General features: G+C 49.2%; 5 protein-coding genes across 7 annotated transcripts; 2 read left to right on the forward strand and 3 right to left on the reverse strand.

Annotated features, from left to right (window-relative positions):
- Positions 1-2,989: 2,989 nt before the first annotated feature.
- On the reverse strand, positions 2,990-5,440 carry pex26 (peroxisomal biogenesis factor 26). Its single transcript, XM_086021856.1, has 5 exons — positions 4,146-5,440; positions 3,935-4,072; positions 3,544-3,857; positions 3,294-3,431; positions 2,990-3,201 (listed from the first exon to the last, which is right to left on the reverse strand). Exons 1-5 carry the CDS (start codon positions 4,337-4,339, stop codon positions 3,101-3,103), a joined length of 885 nt encoding a protein of 294 aa, XP_085877982.1. The 5' UTR covers positions 4,340-5,440; the 3' UTR covers positions 2,990-3,100.
- On the forward strand, positions 4,522-5,792 carry llph (LLP homolog, long-term synaptic facilitation factor). Its single transcript, XM_086021861.1, is given in 4 exon segments — positions 4,522-4,683; positions 5,068-5,218; positions 5,220-5,295; positions 5,383-5,792. Coding segments are annotated over 3 exon segments (396 nt in total). The 5' UTR covers positions 4,522-4,683; positions 5,068-5,074; the 3' UTR covers positions 5,559-5,792.
- On the reverse strand, positions 5,590-10,079 carry hcls1 (hematopoietic cell-specific Lyn substrate 1). The gene is given in 17 exon segments (XM_086021864.1): positions 5,590-6,653; positions 6,735-6,800; positions 6,887-7,127; positions 7,255-7,392; positions 7,473-7,550; positions 7,552-7,572; positions 7,574-7,623; positions 7,698-7,767; positions 7,987-8,042; positions 8,114-8,224; positions 8,304-8,414; positions 8,486-8,540; positions 9,004-9,114; positions 9,185-9,308; positions 9,833-9,906; positions 9,982-10,001; positions 10,004-10,079. Coding segments are annotated over 17 exon segments (1,524 nt in total). The 5' UTR covers positions 10,065-10,079; the 3' UTR covers positions 5,590-6,516.
- Positions 10,080-11,000: 921 nt separating this feature from the next.
- golgb1 (golgin B1) lies at positions 11,001-25,380 on the reverse strand. Of its 2 annotated transcripts, XM_086021851.1 has the most exons (19): positions 25,191-25,380; positions 23,501-23,621; positions 22,861-22,939; positions 22,596-22,769; positions 22,413-22,526; positions 22,058-22,339; positions 21,555-21,668; positions 20,817-21,477; positions 20,673-20,752; positions 20,398-20,455; positions 15,382-20,290; positions 14,905-15,316; positions 13,833-14,837; positions 13,571-13,764; positions 13,340-13,499; positions 12,985-13,076; positions 12,842-12,913; positions 12,692-12,761; positions 11,001-12,600 (listed from the first exon to the last, which is right to left on the reverse strand). In XM_086021851.1, the coding sequence occupies exons 3-19, from the start codon at positions 22,927-22,929 to the stop codon at positions 12,460-12,462; spliced, it is 8,607 nt and encodes a 2,868-aa protein (XP_085877977.1). In that variant the 5' UTR covers positions 22,930-22,939; positions 23,501-23,621; positions 25,191-25,380; the 3' UTR covers positions 11,001-12,459. The 2 variants fall into 2 exon arrangements, with proteins under 2 accessions (XP_085877977.1, XP_085877978.1); XM_086021852.1 differs by lacking the exon at positions 25,191-25,380 and having other exon boundaries at positions 23,501-23,666.
- guca1aa (guanylate cyclase activator 1Aa) lies at positions 22,664-27,382 on the forward strand. Of its 2 annotated transcripts, XM_086021860.1 has the most exons (6): positions 22,664-22,753; positions 22,893-22,964; positions 24,102-25,531; positions 26,507-26,656; positions 26,726-26,819; positions 26,901-27,382. In XM_086021860.1, exons 3-6 carry the CDS (start codon positions 25,334-25,336, stop codon positions 27,026-27,028), a joined length of 570 nt encoding a protein of 189 aa, XP_085877986.1. In that variant the 5' UTR covers positions 22,664-22,753; positions 22,893-22,964; positions 24,102-25,333; the 3' UTR covers positions 27,029-27,382. The 2 variants fall into 2 exon arrangements, with proteins under 2 accessions (XP_085877986.1, XP_085877985.1); XM_086021859.1 differs by lacking the exons at positions 22,664-22,753; positions 22,893-22,964 and adding an exon at positions 23,147-23,637.
- The last annotated feature ends 124 nt before the right edge of the window (positions 27,383-27,506 follow it).

The following is a 27,506-nucleotide window of genomic DNA, read 5'->3' on the forward strand; positions in this document are numbered from 1 at the left end:
TGATACGTTCCGATCGTGTTCGGATGAGTCTTCCTCGTGACAAGTCGCAACCGGACGACGTGTTTTGCTTTGACTTTTTAACGTCTTCGATTTGTTTTCCCACCATGGGAAAGGAACGGCGAGGGAGGGACGCGCGGCGCGGGCAGGTGGTGCAAAGGTTTCAAGATGGCTGTTAGGACAGGAAGCAATTTCCCAGTAACCCGAGCGGCCCGGCTTCAAATACATGCACTTGTACTTGCCGACATAATGATAAGGAGAGCAGATAAGGCGCCGACTGAAGGCTAACGACGGGTGGGGCACCGTGAATAAGAAGGGGGGGGGGGGGGCGGTGCACTCATTCAGCCTCGGCAGCCTTGGACGGCTTAACTGTCTGCTCAGCATTTTTTTTCCTCCACCCTGAACACATCGAACGTGCATCATGGAATCGCAGCGAGAGCCACCCAAAAGTCACGTCAAGCTCCAAACCAAACCGCCGCCCCACATCACTTTTTTTTTTTCTTCTCCTGCTCCCTCACAACAAAAGTCAGCACATGTGTTATTTACGACACACTTCCAAGAATCTCAACCCAAGGAAAAAGGGTAGCTAGAATTCCAACCGTTCATGATAAAGACGACTCTAATTTATGCCTTCTTTTATTGTTGAGTCAGGGATTACCAAGTATTGACATTCTGGGGTATACAACATTGTTGTAAAGCACAGTAATGACCAACAGATCCCTGTAGATGGTGGTGTTACATCACTTTGGATTTAATTTGAGATGAGCAGCTTTTGAGAAGAGGGACAAATCTAGGCAGAAAACTCGACGAGTATGTGTCGCGGCAGGTTTTCTTTTCGGGAGAGTTCAAGCTCAGCTTTTGCTCAGAAACCGGTCATGTTTTCTGCCGCTGACTACTAAAGAATGGAAAAAGCTAAAAACCTTTTCGAGTGAAAGAAGAGTGTCTACTCTTTTCATTTGTAGGTTCGGTGCGCCTGTTGTGGCACAGCACCATATTCCGTGATTTCAATGAAAGGGGTGCGTGCCTTGAATAGTTTGGGAAAGACTGACCTTCATGGACATCAAGGGCTTGTCCTTTGGAGAGCATGTGCCAGTGGAGGGGGTGCGCCGCCGGCCTGAAAGAATATCAAGAGCAGTATTCAGTGCTTACTTAGTCACTAAGCGAAAGTAAAATGATACGGTTTTATAATGCCTTATCAACATGAAAGGGAGAGCATAAAAGCATCCGACTTGTGTTTGCGGCGGACAAAAGGGGCCGTCGCCACGGTGACCATACGAGCGTGCAGAGAAAAACAGCCGTTTCTGACTTACCGTTTCGTACTTACAATAAGCTCAGCGGGTCACGGCCAGCAAGTGCTAATTTGGTCACTATGTGGCATTTCCTCATGATCTTCACTAGAAATGTCATTGATGTTATTCCACAAAGAATAAATGATAAATGCTGAGTAACGACAGCGCTTGAACTTGGCAAGCTAACATACATCAACGACAACAATGGCGACCATTTTATGGCTCGCTTTCTTTAATCAACAATTAGCTGGCGAATATCAAAATGGCCGCCACTTGCTTCTATTTGTCCGTGCCTAAGTTTGGACATAACTGCCTTAAATTAAATCAGCAAGCCGATCTGCTGTGAGGAGGTGACATCAGCTCCAAGGTTGGAATAAATCAAAAAGCCGCACCAACAATATGGTGGCCCTGCTTGAGGCTGATTTTTCCCATGCTGTTACAACATTAAGCGGTATTATTGATGACGCCAGTGAAATGTCTGGAATGCAGCGTGAGAGGGGAGACGGAGGGATCTCTCCGAAAGCCAGCACTCAAAAAAAAAAAAAAAGTTCATTTTCTCCAGCGCGCGCTCACCTAGCAACGAGCTAAACACGCATCAACACTGGCGAGGTGACGGCGACGCGTCGCCGCAGGGGCTGGCGGATCGTGGCCGTTGGGATTCATTTACACTCATGCGATTCACTCCAATTGCAATACGAGATCATTTGCTCCGATGGCAAAACGACACCATTCACTACAACAACGAGACAATATTCTCCAATTACGATGAGTCGCTCTAATTACGATACGATTGACTGAAATAATGACACGATTAACTCCAATAATGATCCGATTCACTCCAATTACAACACGGTTCAATCAAATTACGATAATTCTCTAAAATTGTGATACGATTCACACGATTCTGATTACGATATGATTCTCTCCAATTACTCAATGATTCACTGTAAGCGCGATACACTCCAATTACCAAAGTGATCGTGTTAATTCCAATCACAATTATAATTATAATATTGGAATATGACAGCAATATGATCTACAAACAACATCCAGAGCATTCTCTACATAAACTAATTTGAAGCTATATAGCTGTCATCTCAGTATGACGTTACGTGGTTAAAAAAAACAAAAAAAAAAGTTTTGTTAGGGCTAGTTTTACATACGGTGACTTTAATGCGCTACTGCTTATTGACGCGGTCAGCCATGTTTTTGGCTTACTTTCCACCTGGTATGTGATTAAGTCGGAAACTTGTGGAACATAGCATGAGCATGTGGTGACTCTTGAGCACCACCTACACACAAGCACATGACATTGCTGCGTTTCTTTGTTGAGCTACTAATACAAATAAAACATGTCATATGAATTAGTAGATGTGAGAAATGAGGTAACGCAAAAGTACTAACCTTTCTTGCATCAACCCAATTCCTCTTCTGCGCACGTGCTGGGAAAAACAGCAAAAGTGTTACATTAAGTTGATCAAATAATCGTAAGTGAAAAGATTATTACCTGGAGTTTATAACCTTTCTACATGCGGAGGAAAAAAAAACAGCAGCAGCTTGTATTGTTTGTGTGTGATACTGAAGACTGTGGATCAAAGTCTTCAACGGAAGCTAAAATGGGAGTCATGTGATGAAATAAACGGCAAATAACATGTTTGCTTGAACGTCAACAAGGAAGGAAAATGAAATCTTGTTACACATAATACACAAGAATGCACTTTAATATCCTTTTCATATGGTACCAGCTCATTTATCTCGTGTGAGCCAGTTTGGAATGACATTAAAGCCAAATCAAATTACGACAAAGTCCATATTCAGTCTTTCCGAGCTCGATAATATGGAGCCACCATGACGTTCCACATCTGTCGGAGCAGCTGATGCAGTTTGGAAATCCACACGAAGGAAGACGGAAGCGCTACAGGTTACCGAAGAAAAAAAATTGAAAGCATATTTAATGACGACATCACAACTATGCACTTTTTTTTCCCTTGCTTTAGATATAAATACCTGGATCCAGGCGGAATAAAAGCATGTAGAGAAAAACAGCAGCCAAGATGAGTTTATGGAACGGGAAGGATCCGGAAGAAGATGTCAATCTCCTGTAAGTGAGCCTCAAAAAGGCCTCCACTTTATGGAGAAAGGAACCTGTGTGTAACAGGTTACAGCGGACTGTTAGTGCGCAGGTTACATGAGTAAGTAAGGATAGCAGCTATCAGTGTTGGTCAATAGAAAGGTGCAGTGAGCCGTAGTGACTCACCTTGCGTTGAGGAATTTTCAGCATTTAACCGACAATCTGCGTTGACATCTGGGGCCTTCCTCTCAAGTTCCTCCTCTTCTATGATATCCAGCGCTGTCCGTCGTTGCTCTTCCGTGAACGTGGCGCTCCCCAGCTCGCCGACGACAACTTCCCGGGCCTGATCCGTGAGACCGAGGGGCAGGAGGATGTGCAGCAGATAGAGCTCAGCCACCGTGCCAAACCCGTCTAGTTGGCGGTTAGACGGGCTGAGCAGCCACGCTCGGGTAGCCTCTTGCACCGCTGCTGGCTCGTCCACCTTGGAGTAGAGGAGGATGCTGCCGGAAAGAATGACAAATAATAAGAAAAACGCTGTGCAATGACATCATGGACTAAGTGATTCACAGGTACTCACCACATTTGCAATATTTTTGCTGGTATGTTCTCTTGAAGCTCATAATGCTGAAGGACCCAAGCGAGCACTCCTGGCCACTGGTTGAGCTCAGCCAAAGCTTGAATGCCCACGACGCAAAAGCCGGCCTTAAGCTCACCCCTACTTGAGTGAATACAAAGCATTCAACTAAATAAGAAGTTGAAGAAAAGTGCGGTGCAATTTAACACGTCACCTGACGTCCTCTTCCTCCGCGTGGGCTAGGCTCTCCAGGCCTCTGTCGCAGATATGAAAGGAAGCGTCGAAATCTTTATAGAGCATCAGTTGCTCGGTAGCATCTTCCAACATGTCCAACAGTTTGGTTTGAGTAGAGGACAGCGGAGGGTTGAAAACAGCCGTAAAACCGCCGCTCACCGTAGGCCTACTCATTTAGTTATGATAAAATTGAGCAAACTCACCAGAATAATATTACAGACGTTGTTTTATTCCTAAAATGTGGCCAAATGTATGATTATACGCACACCGAGGTGTTATTTGTACACAAGAACCTTCTGGTGGTGGTTGTTTGTCAAAGCTTCCGGGTTGGGGACGATTAGCCAATGGGAAGTAATGTCCTCAACTTAGGCAAAAGGCAAATCGGAACTGGCGATCTTCAGCTTGCGCGCATAGCCAATCAAATCGCACCTTCTTCACGGAGCTCTCTGCCACTTGTAAACACGTGTCCGTTCCTTCCTATTTCTACAGTCCAACTTCAACGGAAAAATCTACAATCCGTAAGCTATTCAGTTTACATTAGTGTTTTTTATTGTTGTTGTTAGAGTCGCGATTATGATACTGAGCACTCCAATGCCTGTCTTGTATTGAAAAAAAGCGTAGCGGTCGGATAGCTAACGAGCTAGCTGACGTTAGCTTTGCTGTTGCATCATTTGATCCTATTTAGCATAAATGGTCCCAATATGTCCGATTGTAATGTTATGTTCAAACGTGTGCCAATGTTTTACAAACATTAAGTCGGGAAGTTTGATCTTTTCTAGAATGCGTTATGATGAAATGCATATGCATTGGCGTGCATTCCTAAACATAAGGAGACACCGCTGTCTATGCGTGAGGAGTCGAGGATTAATACAATTTGTTACTTGTGATTTTTTTTCCCCCAGGAACAAAATGGCCAAAAGCTTGCGGAGTAAGTGGAAGAGGAAGATGCGAGCCGAGAAGAGGAAGAAGAACGCCCCCAAGGAGCTGGCCCGCCTGAAACAAGCCCTCGGTCTCGGCAAGAAAGGCGAGGACGCGGCGATGAGCGACATGCAGGGAGATCGCCACAGTGGTCCCGGTTGAGAAAATCAAGAAGGAGGCTGACGTCATCATGCAGGGAGACGGAGACGACGGTGAGAAGAGCTTGCGCATCTTCACGCTGCCTTTTTTCAACACACTTTACCGTAAATAAATAAACGCTTTTATCACGTGTGCTGCAGACGGGACCATGGACTTGGACAGCAAGCGCAACAAGAAGACACATCTGAATGAGCACGGACAGTATCCGGTTTGGATGAACCAGCGGCAAGCCAAGAAGCTGAGGACCAAGAGGATGGCTCAGAAAAGCGGAAGCAAAGGGAAGCCAACCAAGAAGAAGAAGGGCATTGCCTGGTGAAAAGCAAAAAAAAATAGACTGGAGGCAATCAGTCTTTCCATGATGACTGCAACAATGTAGTTTACATTGATGTACCACAGAGGCTCTCTTTATTTGGATGGAACAGCAGAGACACTTTGGACGGACACAAGTATACTTTGATTTCATTTCTTCACTTATGTGAGCTTAACTGTAAAGTCATTGAAGATTTACCAATGTTGCCCAATTGAACCATAAATAGTTGCCAATTGCAAATTTCCTGACTTATTGTGGCGGTAAAATAGCCAGGAATCATCTTAATAAGTCACATGCACATACTGGTTGAAATTATGTTTTGTTCATGTTACTTTTAGCATAGCTAACAGAGGTGTGGCGACATATACAGTATTGTAATGTTTGCAGTGTAAGGGTATTTTTTTAAATGACTTGGTCAAATTATTGGGAAAACTTTCAAATAGCTAATGTCACGTTCTAACCCAAGAGTTGTCCAATCATGTGATGGGAATTCACATCCGATTGTGTAATTTTTTGGATGATCATACCGAGTGGAAAAGATTGATTTTTATTTTATTTTTATGTGGTCGCCAATTAAAAAAATAACCTTAAGGTCCAAAGATATTGTCAAATGGGAGAGCAATAGTTTAGTTTTACATTACACATTATGCAACCTTTTGGGTTTGAGTGGCAATGACGCAGAATAGATGTCGTGATAATTATAATTAAAAAAGAACCAGGCAATTTGGATCCTTTTACTTCTAAATGCATTACTAAGATATCAGATTGGGACAATATCGGCTGATGCTCAAAATCAAGCAACTCAAATGCAACAATATGTGATCGGAGGGGCCACTATTCTTAGCAGCCAAGTACTGCGTGTCGTGTAAAGAATTGCATTAATCAACAATTTCGTAACATTTGAAAGCCGTGACCAATATTTCAGGCCCTACAAAAAAGCTTACAAGTTGCGGTGGTCGGTGTCTCACTGCATGAGCTGGACGTACGCAGCGGGAAAGAGGCCAGTGCGTCCGTGGCAGCGTCCCTTCCACCAGCCCTCGTCGATCATCTCGATGGCCGTGATGACGTCGTCGGGGTTGAAGGAGATCTCGTCCACGTCCTCTGCCGAAGCGAGCCAATACATCCTTACCGAAGCGCAGATTGATAAAAAAAAAAAAATGTGACCTAGAAGTTGTAACAAACCTCCTTGATAGTCATAAATGGCTACGGCTTTGATGGCACCTGACAGGTCCTCGTAGTCGTCTGTCGCTGGGGTATGAAAAAAAACAAAAACAATATGCTACGTCAATATGCCACTGTACATACTGTATTTGTGTGTTGATGCCATACCGGACCAAGCTGCTGGGGCGCTGTGGCCACTTCTTCATAGTCATCGCCTCCCTCTTCCAGCGTCGGGGGTGGCGGCGGCAACTCCTCGTACTCGCCGCCGCCGCCGCCCTCCTCCTCCTCCTCCTCCTCCGCAACTTGGTCGTACACGTCGTCCACCTCCTCGACGGGGGGCAGAGGAAGGTCGTTTTGCAGGAAGCGGTCCAAGCGCAGAGGCAAAGCCGGAGGCTCGTCGTCGGATGCTTTCAACTAAGGATGGGGATCGATACTGAAATTGAGCGTGTATCACAAGGGAAAAGCGCACACACGGTGCCTGTATGGAACTGGTCACCAAATGTGGTAACCTGAGTGATGGGTATGTAAATGAAGGTTTGACCTGAGCTTCTGGTTCTGGTTCTGTCGTTGGCTGTGGTTCTTCTGGTGTGTTCTGGTGGATGTCCGGTGACGCTTCACACTCTGCAAGCACTTCTGGAACATCTGCAAGATGAAGTTGGTCCTCTCTGCTCTTTTGCTCCTGTACAGCAGGCAAAATTGAAGTGAAATTGCTAAAAATCCTCAGCGGATTTTCATTTTGTTTTTTTCAGTGGGGGTTACCAGTTGTTTGCGTTCTGCTTCCTGTCGTTCTCTCTCCTCTCGGTCCTTCCTTCTGCTCTTCTCTTCTTCTACTCTCCTCCCTGTTCTCCTCGTCCGAGGCCCTTGGCCAGGCTCTCGAAACGAGCCTTCAGCTTGCCCGCGTTGGCGCCGGCTGCACGGAACGCAGTCAGTCTTAACGACTACTTTGTTATATGCCATACATCAATCCATAATTAAAGAGCTCACAGGCTTCGATTGGCTGCGTCTTCTCGTAAGCGGAGGCAGGGGAGTCCATGTCAGAGTAGCCAGCTGCACTCTTCGACATAAAACAAGATTTAAATTGAATTAGAGGGCTTAAAATGTCATGACATCTTAATCGTCATATCAACGACTGTATTTCTAGAAATGTAATGATAGCTATTTAGTATGAGTATAAAATCTATTAATTCAACAATTTACTACACTGATTGCAACACGTGGTTAAAGCAAAGTCAATGTATTTTTTTCAATTCTTTATTTGAACGGACTCACTCACCTTGTCCATGCGTTTCGACTGCACTCCGTATCGACCTCCGAAACCTGCTGAATAATCTGAACATGTTCCACTGGATTACATCGATGCAGTGAACGGGATTAGCGCCACCGCGTCCGCGTTCTGACACCTTTTTGGGACTGGTGTTTCTCTGTGCGGCCCTCGTAGTCGTAACCCACGGCGGCTTTGTCCACTTTCTCCTTCTCCACGCCGTATTTGCCCCCGAAGCCTTTGGAATAATCTGCCGCCACAGGAGGGGAAAAAAAACGTGAGCTGTCAAAATCAAGCAGAATGCGACGCGAGCAGCAGAGTTGACCTGCCTCTTTGCGACTGATGCTTCTCCGTTTGGCCTTTGTAGTCGTAGCCCACGGCGGCTTTGTCCACTTTCTCCTTTTCCACGCCGTATTTACCGCCAAAGCCTTTGGAATAATCTGGAGGAACAAACATGCACCCATGAGAGACAGTAAAATAGAAATGAAACATTTAATTATATTCGACCCACCTTTCTGTGATGTATGCTGCTTGACTTGTCCTTTATACTCAAAACCCACAGCAGACTGCACAGACAATTTATGTATTGGATACATAAGGATTAAGAATGCGTAGTATAATGTACATTTCTTATTTTAATCATCAAATCAAACGAATGTGATTTGAAAAGCAAGCATAAACATCCATTTAGAGTTGTGCTCACACATTCACATAACCGGGCGGAATTTGTTCAATACTGGCAACTTTTGGGAAAATATGGCTGATGACTGAGCAATCTCTTTATTTTCTTCATTGTGATGTTGTGAAATCACTTTTGTTGAATTTGAACCCCATTAGAAATAAAAACCATTGTGTTTTGCTTGATCACTCTTAAAGAATAGCCCGCAGCTTGCAAATTTGGTCAACTTTCTATCATTTAGGAGGTTTTCCATTAGATGACGGTGTAATGTGAATGAAACCCAAATACAAAAAGTGTCGGCAAGAAGTTGCCAGAATAAAAATAAAACGTAGCCCCTCCTGTTCTCTGACCTTATCGAGCCGATCCCTCTCCACGCCGAACTTCCCTCCGAATCCCTTGGCCGCATCTTTCTGGGAACTGTGCTGCTGCACTTGAGCCACGTAGTCGTGTCCCACCGCCACCTGCATGACCACAAAACGCAATTCTGTACACTTTTGGTCAAAGCGTGAACCCTAACGTGGTCAATCGCACCTTGTCCATGCGGTCCGTCTCCACGCCAAACTTGCCTCCGTAGCCGTACGATGCTTTGGGCGTCATCTCCTGATGCTTCACCTGCTCGTGCTCTGCTGCCACTTTGTGCCTCAGCTCTGCAACACTGCAAAATATATATATTTTTTCTAAATCAGCTCAGGTTTAATCACGACATAGTTTTAGGTGGCCGTTATGCAATTTGGAAAAAGAAAAAAAATGCTGTTTATATTTAATGCAGAGTGACAGCATTTGGTCCATAGGTATTTAATGGGTCCTTTTTAAAAAAAAAAAAATCTTGGTAGAGGAATGCTCTGCAAAATGTGCTTATTAAGTGCTCAATCAACAACAAAAAAATGCTCTTTAGCCAAAAATGTCCAAATAATACATTTTGCAAGAACGTGGTACCGCAGCAATATTTTTCCTAAGCGTTATCAGACCATCAAAATCTTAGTCTCACACTCCTCATAATGTTGCCAACCCTCCCTGTCCTTTCTGTAATATAGTATGGTTAGTGTAAACATTTGGTAAATTCCATATTAGGCGAGAACTGGATGTGCTCTCACTTCCTCTTCCTGTTTCTACACATTGACCGCCACGAGTGAACACAGGACCCTGACTAAATGGACATGCACTACACCTTCAACTTACCTGATGGGCTCTTTGTGACCAGAACCTTCAATGGTCTTGGCCCCCCACCTCTGCTCCTGTTCCGACACGTCATTCTGAAACAGGAAGAGGTTGCATCAACATATATTCTACACCCTGCACAATACTGGCAGGAAGTCCTCATGCACTACCTCAAAGTCGGGGTCTGTTTCCAGTCGTCGCCTTCTGCAGCCACCTTCATGCTCACATTGTGGCCCACCACTGACTTCCACATCTGTAGGTATAACACACACCGTGACTGATTCATATTTTCATAACTTGATTGGGATGATGGAAAATGTGCACACACAAGTTTCATTTCCCCAAAATGAACAGCAGTAATGTTGGGTCTTTAAAAAAAAAAAAAAAATACAAGCATGAGAGAAAGGCTTTACAATGCAAAAACATATTGGGACTGCATATTGCTTAGAATTTCTCATAATAGCAATATTGGTAAATTAGTGCAATAGAAAAATATGTTGTGAGCCCACATTATGCTGTCATTGAATTGCATTGCCTTTAAAGTTACCCAACTCCATCTCAATCAAAAAGAAAAACATTATCATAGAATAGTTGGTTAAAAATCAAAGAAAACCTGAAATAAAAACATTAAGTTGAAAGAGAAGTTCACATTACCTTTTCAGTTCGTCCACTTCAGTAAATTTCCGCGTCTCAGGAGATGTGTCACACTTGCAGTGCGCGAGCAACACAGTCACGTGCACGAGCGGTGGCAACTAATGCAATACATTTTTACAGGGATTTTGATTTACATAAGATGCGGACCTATCCTATAAAAAACCGCACTTTAAATTAAATATACTTGGATGGAAAATGCTGCATTGACGTACAGTGGACATTACAAATTTCAAAATCAGCAGACGTAAGACAGTTACAGTTGCGGGGGGGGGGGGGGGGGCATTTTTATTTTTTGTCAAATTCTCAAATTATATTTTCGCGTTAATGCAGCAGAGGATGTTACGATCAACCAGGCCACTTTTCGACTTTTAATTTTGGTAGTCCTACCGAGTATGAACACTTGAGGGCAGAATAGCAAACTACTTCAGCGGTTTGGATAATGGTATGGATGACGTACTATTGTGGCTTTCTGTTGTCAAATACACAAAATCATGTTTTTTGTCCTTTTTTAACGTGAAACAGAGATACACCCACATTCATTTCCCACTAAAAATATTTTTTATTCAAAACTTCTGAATATGTCAGAAAAAACAAAACAAAGATACCTTACACACCCACCCTTCAAAATGGGATACTTTTGTAGTGAAGTAACAGAATAACATATTCTTTTTCCCTGCAGCCCTTTAAAACTGTTACATACAGCATACACCTCCAAAATGAATAACGAAAGCAGGAAAGAAAGAGATCTGAACCATTTCAACTCATAATAAATTAGGCTAAATCACAGTAGTTTATGATTGAATGAGACGGCTACTGCTAGCAGCGCATCTCCTTTGGAATCCATTATCAACCTTGGTGGACAGAGAATGTTACGGAAAAGTGTCTTTTGGAAGGAATGTTGAACGGAATCATTGGTAATTGCACCACACTTAATTTTTGTGATCACAACAGGAAGTGTGCAGAAGGCAAATTGCACAACATGAACCTCAGAAACACTTTGGATATATAAATATGCAGAGATGGGCACTTTACCCTATTTTGCCGGTCCGTCCTCCGTCCGCGACCTGGACACCCTTCCGTCATCGTTTAAAGCGCTTCCGTAATATAAACTTCCGCCGCCACCCCAAAAAGAAATACATTGAAAACGCATCCGCGCATGACATTATTTAAAGCTCATTAGCTGGCTAATTTCCTATTCACATCCACTTAGCGGCTGGGAGTATCGTGAGTGGATTGAATTGTTTACAGCTGTTTAAGTGTCACCCAAGATAGCATTTAGTCAGGGGACACCACGAGAATATTTAAGGTTGCATTATAACGCGGTACTATTGCGTTTTATCGCAAAACGTTTGCGTTACAGCGCCAGACGTTTTCAGTTTTGGTTGCCTTATTTTGCCTCGTCAGTGAAATGGGCATCCACTAGAGGGCAGACTATGCCCGTGAGTACAATACTGCAGGGGAACGCGAATGAAAACGGAGCACTCTACAGGGTCGCGCAGAATGCAGTAATGGCAGCTCCGCGGTATCGCAGACGAGAACAGTGGCCTTTCTTTTTAAAAGAACCCAACACAACACGTCAGTCGGTACCGGACCCGGTTAGGGACGATTACAGGGACAGACGAAAACCCACCTCCTACCTTGCTTAAGTCCATCCTTGTTAAAAAAAAACTGCAGACAGGCGGCCCGTTCCGTCGCCGTGACGGCATGCCCATCGCTGTGAGTATGTATACAATTATTTGCATTTCCACGCATCACATTTTCCCTTCATGTTTTCTCCATGAAAAATAACAGTAGCTCCCTCAAAATGTCCTGGCCAATTCATTAGGCGCACCCAGCGTGCACCAGATACGGACGGCGGCAGTTATTGCAGTGTCGTTAGAGTCTCAGATTAGTCAGGGTTCCGAATAAACTGGCAAGTGAGTGCGTGCGTGCGTGCGCGTGTTCAAGTGTACGTAAAGTGCAATGTTTGTGTGCGGGGGAACCCTTTAAAGTCGTCACAGGAAGCCGCCCACGCACAGCAGCAGCAGCACGTGCACGCTCAGCAGGTAGACGGCCAGCAGAAGTGGCGTGCGGCGGCGCCAGCACGCGCCCGAGCGAAGCGCCCGCAACAAACCCGGGGCGTTTCCTCGACGGCTCTGCGGTAGGGAGGAAGAGGGGCTTGATAAAGATGCGGTACACGGGTCACGTGACTGGCCTGGAGCGGCCACTTCAAAGGCGGCGACTCACGCGTGTGAGGCTGCCTTCGGGAGGCTCGATGAAAACGGCCGTCTCCGAGCGATCCTCCCACTTGGATTGGCTGCGATGGGAGCATTCGACAAAGAACATCAGCGGACATGACACAAACTCACCCGCCCTCCATTTTGCCTCCTCTTATACCGCCTGAGTTGATCCTGCGCTACCAGGAGCTGCTCCTCGGCAGCCAGCCTCTGCTGCGTCTCCTCATCGAGTCTGAAGGCGCACATGAAAGAATGAAGCCATAATAGACGAGTGATTCCTGACTAACGTGTCGCGTGCACCACCTCCGCTGCAGCTGTGAGAGTTCGGCTTGCACCTCCTTCTGGCTGCTCCTCTCCTGCGGAGCACCGGGAGCACTGTCCACTTCCTGTGAGGCCTGAGATGCAGTAAACGAAAGCGTTTTTGTAATAAAATCATCGTCATTCAAATACAAAATGTTTTTTCTCCAAATTTAGCAGGCGGGATTAATTACGTATAGAAACCACTTTTAACGATTATTGGTGGATACTGTCCGTCGTAATGGCCGTTTTTTTTTTATTTTTTTTTTTAGATTTCAAACCAAAATGCACATTTTCGCTTTTGTTGAGACATTACGATCATTTCTTTGAAAGTGTGCGGCACAGGTGTCGCCTTGTTGACCTCTCTGTGTTCGTGTTCCTTCTGGCGTTTGGGCGTGTGCGCGCGCGCCTCCTCCAACACGGCGGTGAGCTGCCTCAGCTGCCGGTCACGCTCGGACAAGGTGCTGAGCGTCTGCTGCTTCAGCTGCTCGGCTTGGGCCATCCGGTCCACGCGTTCCAGTCTGGAGGGGAATCACGTGCGCAAACATCACCGCGTGCGGCATGGTCGCTTTGTGCTGTTTGTCGGTCTCACCTGAGCGTCTCTATTTCCTGTTTGACGCTCGCCGCCACGCTCTCCATCTCCACGATGACGCCGGCCAGGTGCGCGTTCTTGTTCCTCTCCTCAAAGAGCTCTTGGCTCACTTTGATGAGCTCTCCCGCTCCCAGACGCGCCAGCTGTGACCTGTTGGTCTCCAGCTCCGTCGTCTGCGCCTGAAGCTGCTCCAGCTGTCAGGAAAGAGCGCGTTTATCCCGAGCGATTCCTTCGGGCGGCGCTCGGGGGAGGCGCGACTCACCAGTCTCTCCCGGTCGTTCTGCAGAGCTTGCAGGGCGTTCTTCAGGCTCCACACTTCACCGGCGGAGGGGCTCCCGACTTTGGCGGCCTCGTCCAGCTTGAGGCCGAGCTGGCGGGCTTTGTGTTCCGCCTGGTCCTTGCTGTCCTGGAGGGAGGCCATGGCCCTGCCAAAGGACCGGTTCTCGGCCCTCAGCTGCGTCGCCAGCTCCTTCTCCAGCAGAAGCTTCTGCTCCACGGCCAGCAGGTCTCGGGCCAGCTCGGCCACCCTCTCCTGAGCGCTCTCGGACTCCGTGCGCATCAGGCCTCCCTCCCAGCGCAGCTCCGAGAGTTCTTTGCTCTCCCTCTCGCGCGCCTCCCTCTCCTTGAGAAGGTTCTCCTCCAGAGCTTGCGCTTGCTCTCGGGCGGACTCCAGCTGCTCCCGCAACTTCTCCACCTCTGCCCCGGGAGCGTCGGCGGCTCGCAACGGCGTCGCCAGCTCCGCTCTGACCGCTTCCGACTCACCGGCGTGCTTCAGCGCGCTGGCCAAGTCGTCGCGCTCCTTCTCCAAGGAGGCCGCGCGATCCCGCTGGGCGGCGAGCAGCTGCCTGTGCTGGGAGTCCTTCATGCTGAGAACCTGCTTGAGTTCGTCTCGGTAGCCGTGGAGCTGAGCGGACAGTTTGCCCTTCTCGGCGTACAGGTCGTCCCTCTGCACCAGCAGAGAGCGCAGCTCCTCCTTGAGACTGTTGCTCTCGCTCGCCGCCTCCTGGATCACAGCATCCTTGTCCACCATGACCTGGAGGTGTTTCTCCTCCAGCTGCTTGTACATGTTGAGCACTCGGTCTCGGTCGTCCTGCAAGGAGCCCATGGCCTTGGTGAAGGAGTCCAGCTTGGCTCGCCGGCCGGCGCTCTCCCCCTCGGCCAGTCGCAGTTTCTCCTCCAGGCCTCGCAGTTCCCCCCGTGTGCGCTCCAGCTCCTCCTCGGCATCGCGCGCCCTGCGCTCCGCCTCCCTGCGCGCCTCCTCGGCGGCCTGCCAAGACAAAGGCACGAGTCTCAGGGCACTCACCGGGGAGAGGAATAGCTTTTCCTCTTCTTACCCGAGTAACAGCTTGCTCCTTCTCATCCAGCATTTCCACTTCCCTGGTCTCCTTTTCGTGCAACGCCACTTGCAGGGTCTCGGTCGACGCCTTGGAGGCGCGCAGGTCCGCCTCCAGCTGCTCCAAGGTCAGGCAGAGACGCCGGCCGTCCGCCTCCCTGTCCCGCAGCTCCGCCCGGGCCGCGCCGACGTCCTCCTGCAGCCGCGCCACGGCCACCTCCAGAGCGCGGGCCTTCTGGTTGCGGCTTTCCAGCTCGCCCTTGAGCAGCCGCACCTCGTCTAGCGCCGACCGCAGCTCGGCCGCCGTTCGCAGGAGCTCGGCGTGCTCCGCCTCCGCCTCGGCTTGGCTCGCGTTGAACTTCTTCTCTGCCTCGTCCACTTTCCGCTGCCGCTCCTGGTCAGCTTTTTCGAACCTGCAAGGTGAAATTCGGGAATGTGAAGCCCCTGTGGGAACTATGAAAATAGATTCCTGACCTACCTGTCCAGTGTGAGCTGGAGCTCCTCTTTGAGGGCAGATTCTTTCTGAAGGTTCTCCGCCAGCCCCTTGGCCCGGGCTTCCGCGTCACGGATTTCCGCCTCCTTGCCCAGCAGAGCGTCGTTAAAGCGCGTCTCCCACTGCCGGGCCTCGTCCAGAACTCTGTCCCGGTCGTCCTGCAGCGACGACATGCAGCGCGAGAAGGCGGCCAGCCGGGCCAGAGACTCGTCGAGGCGGGCTTGCACCTCCTGCGCGCGACTCCCGGCCGCATCGGCGGCCTCTCTGGCCTCCAGCGTGGCTGCTTCTTCTTTGTCCCGCTCGCCGTACGCCTCCTCCAGTCTCAGCTCCATCTCCTTGAGTTCGGCTCCTAATCTGAGCCTGACAGAGTCCAGGGTTCGCTCCGCTTCGGCTTTCCAAAGAGCTTCCTTCTGTTGGGCGTCCTTTTCCGAGGTTGTTTTCTCAAGCGCGACTTGGCCTAACTGCGCCTGAGCTTGGCTCAAGGTGGATTTGCAGCTTGCCAATTCCGCTTGGGTTCTCGTCAGCTCCTGCAGGCTTTTGGAAGTCTCCTCTTGGGCCCGCTCAAGGTTCTTGCTGAGCTCAGTGTGGGCCAGCTGCGCGGCCTTGGCTTGCACTCCCAGTTGGCTGATCCTCTCTTGGTAGCGGATGCTGTCCTTCTGGAGCTGGCGGACCTCCAGCTGCTTCTCCCTCAGGAGCTCCTCCAGCTGCCGTGCTCGGCTCTGGCTGCCTTCTTTGACCCTCTGAGCGGACCTCAGCTGCTGCTCCAGCTCCCTGCGCTTCCCCGTCTCCGCTTGGGCTTCCGCCCTCTGCCTCTGGGCCCGCCGCATGTCCTCTTCCAGCCGGGCCGCTCGGTCCGCCTGCGAGCGGGCCTCGGCTTCGAGGTCGCCGCGCTCCCTCTCAAGTCTCTCCGCCTCCCGCTCGACTTCGGCGAGGCGCTGGCGGTGGTCGGCGGCCTCTTGCTGGTATTTGGCGATGCTGCCGTTGAGTTGGGCCAGCTGGTTCATCAGACGCTCCTCCAAGTTGTCCTTCTCACTTTCCAGATTTCGGAGGAGTTCCTTGAACTGGACCTCGCGTTTGGAGCCCTCCTCAATCAGGCACTTTTCTCGCTCTTTGCTCTCCTGCAGACACTCTTCCAGGGAGGCCACGAGGCTCGCCTTTTCGCTGCTCTCCTGGAGAAGCCGTTCAAGAGAGGGCGGCCCGGCCTTCCGTTTGGCCTCCTCCTCCTGCCCGGTTTCCCTCTCTGAATCAAGAGCTGCCTCCGTCTCATTCAATTTGTCCTCCAATAAAACCTGTTCCCTCGTGGATTCCGCTCCGACAACTACAGCGGCTGTTGAACTGATGCGGTCGTCCGGACTCTCCTCCGGCTTGTTTTCCGACTCAACCGTTCCTGTGCGGGTCGAGACTGGATCGGAGTGGCGAACGCCCCCGACGAGAGGAGCGGCGTGGTCCTGTCCTTCCCCTCGCTCAAATCGTTCCTTCAGCCGTTCAATCTGTTGTGTTAAAGCGTCTCTTTGTGCCACCGCAGCGTTCGACTCCGCTTTCAAAGTCTGCAGTTCCTCCCGAAGTCTGCTCAGCTCCGCGGTTTGAGCTTCTTCCTCCGATTCCATGAGCGCTTTCTCCCGGCCCTCGCGAAGTCTTTCCGTCTCCTCCTCCAACTCCAGGATCTTCTGCTGCTTGGATTTGACAAACTTCCTCATTTTGTCTTTCACCACCTCGACTTCTTTGCGAGCCTCCTCCGCCCGCGCCTCCGCTTCCTGCCTGGAGGCCTCGTTGGACCGCATCTTGGCCGCGAGCTCCTGCCTCTCCTGCCTGGCGGCCTCCAGGACCCGCCTGACGCGCTCCGCCTCGTCGCTGACGTTTTCGTAGGAGCGCAGCAGGGTTTCGTACTCGTCCTTCATGACGCCGACCCTCTCCTCCCATTGCTCGCACGTCCTCGCGGCCTCCTCTTTGGCCAGCTCACTCTCTCTCCTGCATGCATCTTTCTCGCTCGCTATGGCGTCCATTGCCAGCTTGAGGCTCTCGCAGGACGAGCCCAAGCTTTGGTTTTCTAGCAACGTGCGGTCCACCTCGTCTATCAGCCTGGCGCGCTCGGCCCTGAGCTTCTCCAGCTCGCCTTGCGCCGCCTGCATCTTCTGCTGCAGCTCAAGGGTGAGGGTCTGGCTCTCACTCAGCTGTTCCTTCTGGGTCTTGTTCTCTTTCAGCACTTCCTTGCGAGAGATGAGGGCCGCCTGAAGCTTACGCTGAAGCTGCTGCAGCTTGGCTTCGCTGTCCTCCTCCTCCTCCCTCCTCTGCGGAGCCTCAACCTCCGACTTCTTGCTTTTCTCCTGTTCCGCCTCGAGCTCCGCCTCTAGGGAGGCTATCCGTTGATCCTTGAGGCCCACCGTGTCGTGCATTGAGAGTATGCGGGCGTTCTGCTCGCAGAGCTGCTGGCTGAGCTCAGTTATCTCGTGGTTCTTCTTGTCCAGGAACAGTTTGAAATCCTCCACTTCGGCTTGAAGAGCAGCAATGGAGCTGGCGGACTGAGACGATGCGGCGGTGGTCGCAGCTTCCATTTCTGCTTTCAAGGCCTCCGCACAGGACTCGGCTTGCACGGACTTTTCTCTTAGATCCTTAATTTCATCGGAGAGGGCTTCAATCTGCCGTCCATTCTCGCGTAGGGCCTGTAGCTCCTTGCTAACGTCCTGCAGTTCAGTCTCCTTCCGGGACAGATTGTTCTCAGCTTCCTGAAGGTTGCTCTCAAGCGCCAAGTTTGCCTTCCGCAGAGTTTGGATCTCTTCCCTCAGCGCTTTCAAGGGTCCCTCCGTTTGAGCAGAGAGAACCTCACTCAGTTGCGCTCCTTGAACACCGGATTGATGTTCAGTCTCAGATGCTGCAAAATCCACCCAGTCTTCTTGGACCCAATCGCTAGCTGAGGTCTTCTCGATCTTCGCCACCAGGTCCTTGCCCTCCTCTGCAAGTGGGCCCGTTTTCTCTTCCAGTTCCCTGACTTTTGTGAGAAGAACCTCACGCTCGCCACTCTGCAGCTCAAAGCGGCCCATGAGCTCAGTGTACTCCTCCTTCTGCTGCTTCAGCTGATCCCGGTGGTGCCTGTCTTTCTCTTTGGCTTTGCGGATGCTCTCCTTGCGAGATTCTTGGGCCTCCAGGACTTTCTTCTGCAGGGTCTCGCACTCTGTTTCCAAGGAGGCCACTTGGGATCGTAACGCGGTGTTGTCGGGGCAACCGTCGGCCCGTTGGGCTTCCGCGTTCTCGCTGAGCTCTCTGTTCAGCGCAAGTGTTTCCGACAGAAGTTGCTCCTGTTGGCTAATCTTGCACTGAAGGTTTTCAATTGCTTCATCTTTAGACCTCAATGTTTGCCGCAGCTCCGCCAGTCTGTCCTCCATCTCCTCGGCGGAAAATTGTCCAACCTCAGGAGGCGTTTCGGGGGCCGCTGTTTCTCCTTTGTCCGCGTTGTTCTTGGCGTCCATCTCCAGGTCAGCAACCTTCTTCATGAGCTCCTTCCGTTGCACGAGCACAACCTGCAGCTTCTTTCTCACGTTTGCCAGCTGGCTTTCAGAGTCCTCGTTGGACCTGCGCAAACTCTCGAGCTCCTCATCCGTCTGCGGAGAGGAAGTCTCTTCTCGTAGGCGCTGCAGCTCCACCAGCCGCTCCTTCAGTTTGTTGACTTCGCTGTCGAGCAAGACCCGCTCCTCTTCTGCCTGGCTGAGTTTTGCAGACACGCTTTCATCGAGCTCTGTCATCTGCTGCTCTTTCTGGCTGAGGCGGAGCCGCAGCTCTCCGATGTCAGACTCCTTCTTGGACAGGGACTCGCTGTCAAGAGCTGACATCTGCGACTGTTCCAACATGCTGCTCTCCATGTCTTGAAGCTTCCCCTCCAGCTTGGAGGAGAGCAGCTCCCTGTCCTCCAACTGTGCGCTCAACATCAGGGCCTGGTTCTCCTTCTCAGAGAGGGCTTGGCGAGCCATTTCCAAATCGGCCTGGAGAGCCTGGATCCTCTGCTCCTTGGCTCTGCCCTCACCGGACACGTCGTCGAGTTGTTCCTCGAAAAGGCGCATTTCCGCACTGTGCTTCTCCGCCACACAGCTGCTCTGCTGGGAGAGATTTTCTAGTCCCTCTCTGGCAGACTTGAGCTCCTCTTCAGTGTCACTGGCCCGAGCCACCGCTTCGTCCCTCTCAGCAGTAAGTCTTTGCGTTTCTTCTTCCAGACTCTTGATCTTCTCCCGCGACTCCGCAGCCGCCTCTCTGAGTGCTTGCAGCTCGGCCAGAAGTTCGCTGTATCTTTTCTGGAGCTCCTCCGCCAGGGCCCGAGCGAAAAGGCCTGCGGGAGCATTTTCAGCCGAGGCACCCTCCTGCGTGACGTGAACGGCAACCGCCTCTCGGATCAAAACAGAGGAAGATGTCACTGAAGTCGTGGAGGTTTCCTGCTCCATGCTCGTGGTCTCCCATGACTGCAGCTGGCCAAAGTCCTGCACGGCAGACGGCCATTCCTGGCGTCCATCCTGGTTCACAGCTTCTAGAAGGGTCCAGCTGCTGTGAGCCACCTCAGAATCAGTGCTGGTGACCATCTCGTCGGAGGAAGCCCCTTTGGACTCTTCGGGGGATTCCTGATGCTCGATGAGCTCCGGGCTGCTCTCATTGTCCGCAGCAATGGAGAGGACGGACGTGTCCTCGGCGACCAAAGTGGTCTCCTCCTCTTGGGTGTCCTCCAGGCGGTCAGGAGGCGTTGCGGCATCATTTCCTGTCTCGTCAGGTTCAACCTGGTCCCGAGGTTGATTCTCAATGCGAGCCGACGCAACATCACTGGCGCTCTGCTCTTCAGCCATTCGCAGACGTTCTCGCAAGAGGCTAAGCTCATTATCTTTTTCCGATAGCTGCTGCTCCAGTGCCAAGATCGTCGCTACGAAAATCAACAGCGATTCAAATTGGGGGAGAAAAAAAAAAAAAAAAAAGAAGATGAGCAGCATTACTTTGAAAGTCCTTGATCTAAAACAAAATGTTTTATACCTCTGTCAGCTTCAGAAGGCACATCTGCTTGTGGCTCGTCTGAATGGCTTTCCGAGGTCTAACCAAAAGGAAGAAGAATAAAACAAATGAGGTAGTTGGTCAGGCTGACTAATCATAAGCGGCAACATCAGTGCAGTGATCTGAAGGTCAGATTTGGCATTCAGTCATGACAGCGGAACAGTGTTGAAGAGATTAGAGGGCTCACTGCACGTCTATGACCTGGTTTCTGTCTTGTCTGACTTTGCAGATAAGACCTTCTTATTAGGAGCGCTCACCAGCTCCATCGGCTGCTCCAGCTGCCGAACCCTTTCGGCGACGGCGCCGTCCTTCTCGTTTGTGCTTCTGTCCAGCTGATCTGGAAAGAAATTTGTGTCATCTTAAGACGAAATTAAAATTGAAGAGGCAATCTTCTTACTCACCTTGAAGAGCCTCCATTTTGAGCGTGACTTCAACACGGCGTTCCTCACTCTCCCTGTGATCATCTTTGAGCCTAGTCACTTGTCCCTCAATGGACAGCAGCGCGTCCAGGACAAGAGAAAGGTCATCTGGGACCGTAATGTCCTCCGACGGCTGTACATCGCGGGAGTCGAGAGGTTGTAGATGTCTCCAGATCTCAGCCAAGAGCTCGCTCTTCTTCCGGGCCTCTTCCTGTCCCTCCTGAAAAGAAGCCAGCTCTAGCTCCAGTTTGCCGACTTGTGATTTTGTCTCTTCCAGTCTTCTCCGGCTGGCCTGGATGTCTTCTGACTCTAACTCTCTGCTAGACGTGAGCTCCTTTTCGAGGCGAGATATTTCCAACTTGTCTCTCTCCGATGCTTCACGAAACTCCAGGGTGCTCTCGTTCATCAACGCCATCTCCTTTTCTAGCCTGGCAACTTCTGTCCTCTCCTTCTCCAGGCTGTCGCTAGCCGCCTGGCTCAGCGATGATAGCTCCCTCTCGTGCTTGGCTGCTTCCGCTTTTGCCCGCTCCAGTGCTTCCTGGAGGGCCGCTTCGGCTTCGCTGGAGCGCCGGGCCCACTCCTGCCTCTGTCTAACGGCTTCGGCCAGCTCCTCCTCCATTTGCCGGAACTGAGCGGTCAGGATCTAGGCAGAAAAACAAAAAGATTGCGTTGAATCAAGACACTTCCATGATAGGTTCAAGTGGATTTAAGAATCTGGACCTGTTTTTGTTGATCCGCACTGGCAATTTCCTGCTGCAGCATTTCCAGCACTTGTGAGCGAGATTTCAAGGCCTCCTCGAGCTCCTCACACCGCCGCTGGGACACGTGGAGGGCCTACGAGACACCACAGAAAGATTTGCACCATTTACTAGGGCTGCTCGATTATGAAAAAAAAAAAAAAACGATTATTTTGGTAGTAATTAAAACCACAATTATTCAAACAATCATTTATTTTTTGGTACAAAACAAGAAAATGTTTAAACATAACAACTATAAAGACAAATACATTTCTTTGAAACACTATAATTATGTAAATTCCTTTTGGACCAAACAAAATTCATAAAATTAGGTATTGTAAAATTTTTGAAAAGGTGCAAATGTATAAATTCAAGTATAAATTTTCCTTCAGTAAACTAACAAAGTGCGCTGGATATAAATGCATATAACGATGTAATCGTGGGGTGTAATAAACGTAATTGTAATTGAACTTCGATTCATCGCACCTGCTGCAGCTCGCCATCGTTGGACGACGGTGCCGTGGCCCTGAGCAACTCCTCTTCATGTTTCTGAATCTGCTCCTGAAAGCGCACGTCCTTGTCACACACCACTGCCTGGAGGTGCTTCAACTGCTCGGCGTGGGCGGCGTCCTTCTCCTCCAGCAGCTTCTCGGCAGCCCGCAGTCGCGTTTGCAGCTCGCTACTGTTGGCTTCATCTTCGCGAAGCTTCTTTTGAAGCTCTTGCAGGTCGCCGCCCTCCACATCTCTTGAAAACGAGCTGTCGGGGCTCTGGTGTCAAAAAAAATTTGGGGGGGGGATCATTTTCCACACAGACAGTATAGTATATTTGATTCAGACTTACATTCGCTCCTTCTTGTCCCTTCAATTCATCAATCTGCTTGCTGAGGGAGGTTATCTTGGCTTTGGCCTGTAGTTTGAGCTTACTAAAGCGAGCCTCGCTCGTCTCCCTTTCATTCTGCAAAGAAGAAAGACAAAGCATTCTGGCATTCCGATGATGTTTCTGCAGCCGTTGATGTTATTCAACCTTGAGAAGGGCATCTTTGGCAGCCAGCTGAGTGTCCTTGTCACGGTTGAGCTCCTTCAGTTGCACCACCAGCTGCTCCAGGTGGGCCAGACGCTCCTTGGCCTCCTCGGGGAGTTCCGACTCTTCCGGAGCCTGGCCGGCATTGGCAGGAATCTGAGGTGTGAGTTCACCCTCCTTGGGGAAAAAAATAATAAACATTTAAAGTGTACTCAGATCCAGAGCAATCGTATGATTTGATTTTTTTTTTTTTTTTTTTAAATCTCACTTGTGTTTCTTCATCTTGACCCTCCTCTCCAGAGAGCTCCTGGAGGACCGTAGCCAGGCGGCTGAACATAAGGATGGCACTGCACAATGGATGGGAGAACAAAGGTAAATAGGTGACACATGCTTAAAACAGTTTAATTTATGCAGACAAAACACGTCTCAACTACTAATCGACGCGCTCTATCAATGCTCTAAAATTACTTTTTATGTACAGTACTTGGGCTCGGTCACAGTTTCATTTTTCCTGCAACACATTTTCTGCGATCCCTAACTTCGGAGCCGTCACGAAAACAAACGAAATTCCCCGAGCCCGTCGTCCACTGCGTCTGCGTCACCGCGTTCTTCCACAGCCACGATTCATAAGAACTATTGCGAAATTCTACCGAGAAGCTGGACACTGGCGCCCAGGGAGAGTGGTGGACAAGTCGGGCCGAACAAGCGGGGTTAGCTTCCAAGGAGACGGATGTGAATCTTTTGTTTACTGCCGTTTCCACGTCGATGCTACTAAGCTAGCTAACGCTTGCAAATTTGAAGCGAGCGTTGAAACCCTCCTGGCGCGGTTGAACATGTCAGTCGAGTGTGACAGGTCCTTATGGAGTGGGCTTGGATAAGGTTTGACAGAAGAAGGACCTTTGACTCACCTGTGTGAGTGCTTTGCGGTGGATCTTCGGTGGTCCCTTTTTATCAGCTATATCTCCTCGGATGGATTTCCAAGCAGAGCCACATCACCAAAACTCTCCCGGAAACAAAACCTGCTCGGCGCTGATTGGACGACACGGTAAGGCACCGTGTGTCAATTCCAACGCAAGGGACCGTCGTCATAAACGCAAAGATGAGTCACGCAAAAAAAAAAAAGAAAAAAGAAATCTCAAAACAGAGAAATTAATGGAATTTGCTTCAATTCAATCGACACTGTACTGCTCCTTCTGGTGTGCACACCTTGGCCACCTGGGGGCAGTATAATACCACAGGTATGAGGATATACATGGGACTGTTCAAAACTCCTTAGTAAGCCACAGTAATTAGTCCTTCTTTGCAGAGGATAAAGAACACATGCTTGTGAGAATTGTCATATCTGTCTACATTGTTTGCAAGCATTAAGCTAAATTTAATTAAAGCAAAACCCCCTAATCACAATGTAAGGACTTTTATATAATAGACGATATAGTTCAGTATAAATCCCTATATCGGTGATAACAGGAAATTGTGAATGTTTCCCAACAACTTGTTTCCATTTTTTAGGTGAAAACTAAATAATGCAATAATGGCAAGGCACGACCAGGCAGTCAAGCTAATCGTCAGCCGTGGCAGGCAGCTGGGTCGAAGCCTGGCGTTGCTGGCCCACTACGTGGCGGTCTTCGTGGCCTTCGTGGCCCGCTTCGTGCAATGGCTGTCGGACGCCGGGAGTTGGACCGCGCACCTCACACGCTGCACGCTATCCGCCTTCGACGGAGTCTACACGCACCTGCGACGCGCCTTGAGGTGGAAGACCGGTGTGGACTGACCCCAACACTCATCTCGTGTTTTACCCTGTGAACTTGAGGCCTTATGGTAGTGTTTTATGGGGTCTTATAATCCATTTATGTTACATTTGTATGACTAGTTTTATAGTTTTTTCATATGAAAGTCAATGCCTTTGACAGGCACGATGTGACCGAAATGCCTGATGTTATGGCACAACATGAACTGATAGGATTGTGTAGAAACATACACATCTACTTTGAGGAAACATTGGACTTTTAGTAACTTTTAGATGAAAAAAAAATGATCATCATTGACGATCGTAGCACTTGCACGGCATCCAGTCAGTTGCGATGATGTCACCCACTACAGAACATGTCGACATGGCAACTCGTCTGAATTGTACCAGTTTCAGATTTGTTTTTTTACGGTACAAAAACATCAAAGATCCTATGTATTTTTTTTTTACATACTTTTTAAAATACTAACTAAAAACGAGTGCTGAACAATTTAGAGAAATAATCTAATTGTGACTTTTTTTTCCCCTAATTGCGGTCATTGCGATTTAAAAATTGCATTGAACTGCAATGCCGAATTGAAATTGATGAATTGTTCAGCCCTACTGTAAACGCGATTTTTATTTTTGACATTCTCCATTCAAACAGACTTTTTGTTTGCGTTCACTGTAATCACACTAACATTATAGCATTAAAAGAACGAAGGCACTGTCGACGTCTCGTTTTTCCGCCCACGCCGAGGGGCCGCGCACCTCCACGTGACGATTGAACGTGCCCGTTTTGTGTCGTGTCAGCGTACCTGGCAAGGCAGCGTCCGTTTTAATGGGGCTGCTTAAAGCGTTAATTAGATTACCTGCGGGGATTAGGAAGCGAGAAGGGCATCCCAAAGTGGCCTACAAAAGGCATCGCAGTGGCTTCTGCCCTCCCTCGCCCACTTGTGTGACTGTGAGGCGCCGTTCACAGTAGACCCCGTCGGGCAAACGACTCGCGCTCATCATGGGCAACGCGACAGGCAGCACGGTGGATGACCTGCAGGCGGTGGAGATGCACCTGTGGTACAAGAAGTTCATGACAGAGTGCCCGTCGGGTCAGCTCACCCTGCACGAGTTCAAGCAGTTCTTCGGCCTGCGCGGCCTCGACACCGAGGCCAACGCTTACATCGAGCAGATGTTCCGCACCTTCGACATGAACAAGGTACGAGTTTCACGCTTATACAAGGTCGGCAAAATTGATGACGGATAGTGACCCGCGTCCAAAGTTCTCGGGGGGGCTGTTTCTCGCCCACTGGCCATATGATGTTTGAAATCATAGAATTGTTTCTGCATTCACGCATTGATTTAGGTTTCGTTATATTGACCGAAATCCCGTTAGTGGTGCCGCAAAGGATCATTTTAGATGGTGAATCGAGCACATCTACGCCATAAAAAGGATCATTTACATTTTTAATTGAATCTTATACATTTCATTTATTTCTATTCATTTGCATTTGGAAGTGGAAGAAAATTAAGTTGGCCTGGAACAATTCATCGAATAACTGAAATATTTTTGTTGGCTACTTCCTAAACTTAATATACGTATGGTGAAAGTTATTTGATATGTATTTTATTTTAATGACATTGTATTTTCCCGACATTTTCTGCAGCTGTTTTTAGTTGTTTATTTTCTCAACTTTCTGTACTGTATAGTGAAGAAATAGTTTGGCTTTTTATCATTACAAATTACACTGGTCAACAGTCATATTTGAAATCAGAGATGTCTCTGTGTGACCCTAAATGTATTTTTAACGCTGATTTAAAAAAATGTCATGAGCACTCGCAAAAGCGGCTCGCGCAATCGTCCCTCCTCATCAACATTTTGAAGGGCACCTCACTAAAACCCGATGGGATGATGAGGGACATCTGCAATTCCCGAGACCAGGTCATCGTCTGGCAGGGAGGGTGGGGGGAGCCGCCATCGTAAGCTTCACCCGTGAGTTAAGCCGACAGCGAGATGACGCATTCCCTAACACACTTCTGCCTGGATAATTGGCCAATTAGGACTCCGAATTTCGGGAAACGCAAACGACAGGTGATTGGATCTCGGACAAATGCGCTGGCAAAGACTCTCTGTAACAACCCAGGCTAAAATGAGCTCCTCCCTGGCGTCCACATTGAACGTATCGCTTCTTAGGACGGCTACATCGACTTCATGGAGTACGTGGCGGCGCTCAGCCTGGTGATGCGCGGCAAGATTGAGCAGAAGCTGCGCTGGTACTTCAAGCTCTACGACGTGGACGGCAACGGCTGCATCGACCGACACGAGCTGCTCAACATCATCAAGGTCGGAGGCGAGAAGGAGAAGAATGAGGAGGAAGGAAGCGATTGCTAACGTGGTTGGTTGCCCCCTCAGGCCATTCGCGCCATTACAGGCAACGAGAACCAGGAAGTGACGGCTGAGGACTTCACCAACAGCGTCTTCGACAGGATCGACATCAATGGCGACGGTGAGCGCGCAAAGTGATTTCTCGGCGCGTTCATATTTCCCAATGCTCAGGTGTACCTAATGTTGTGCCCCGCGCCTGCAGGCGAGCTCTCGCTGGACGAGTTTGTGGCGGGTGCCCGCTCCGATGAAGATTTCATGGAGGTGATGATGAAGAGTCTGGACCTGACGCACATCGTGGCCATGATCCACAGCAGGCGGCACAGCGTTTAGCAAAGTTAACTCAAATAGAATGAAGGAGCCTGTCGATGCCGACATCACGGAAATGCGCTTTAAACAGACGTCAGCGATTATCACGCGCACAATAAAAGTGTATTGATTATAACTGTTCATTTCGTCAGCCAGTTGCATTCAAACTGAATCCAGTCGGAAGCGAGGGAGTCGGTGGATACAATCAACAGGCATTTTTGTGAATATATTTGTACTCTTTTTATTTTTATATATCAACATATGAGATGCTGCCGCTGCCTGTTACTCGAAGTAGAAACGGATCAACTAGTTCAGCTGCGTTTGACTAGTGCCTTTTGGTTTGCTCCCTTTGTACAATAAAGTCACTTGATCACCCAAGATTTGCGATGTGATATTTCAATTTTCTTCACAAAAGGTAGACAGCTGGTTGAAGACCCTAATAGAGTTACCTGAAAAAAATGTACTGACAAAAAATGTTTTTGTCTGACGTACCAACACAAAT

This window comes from Filicampus tigris, chromosome 22 (assembly GCF_054856515.1).
Source record: "Filicampus tigris isolate MCC_2025a chromosome 22, RoL_Ftig_1.0, whole genome shotgun sequence".
In the NCBI taxonomy this organism is placed as follows: Eukaryota; Metazoa; Chordata; class Actinopteri; order Syngnathiformes; family Syngnathidae; genus Filicampus; species Filicampus tigris.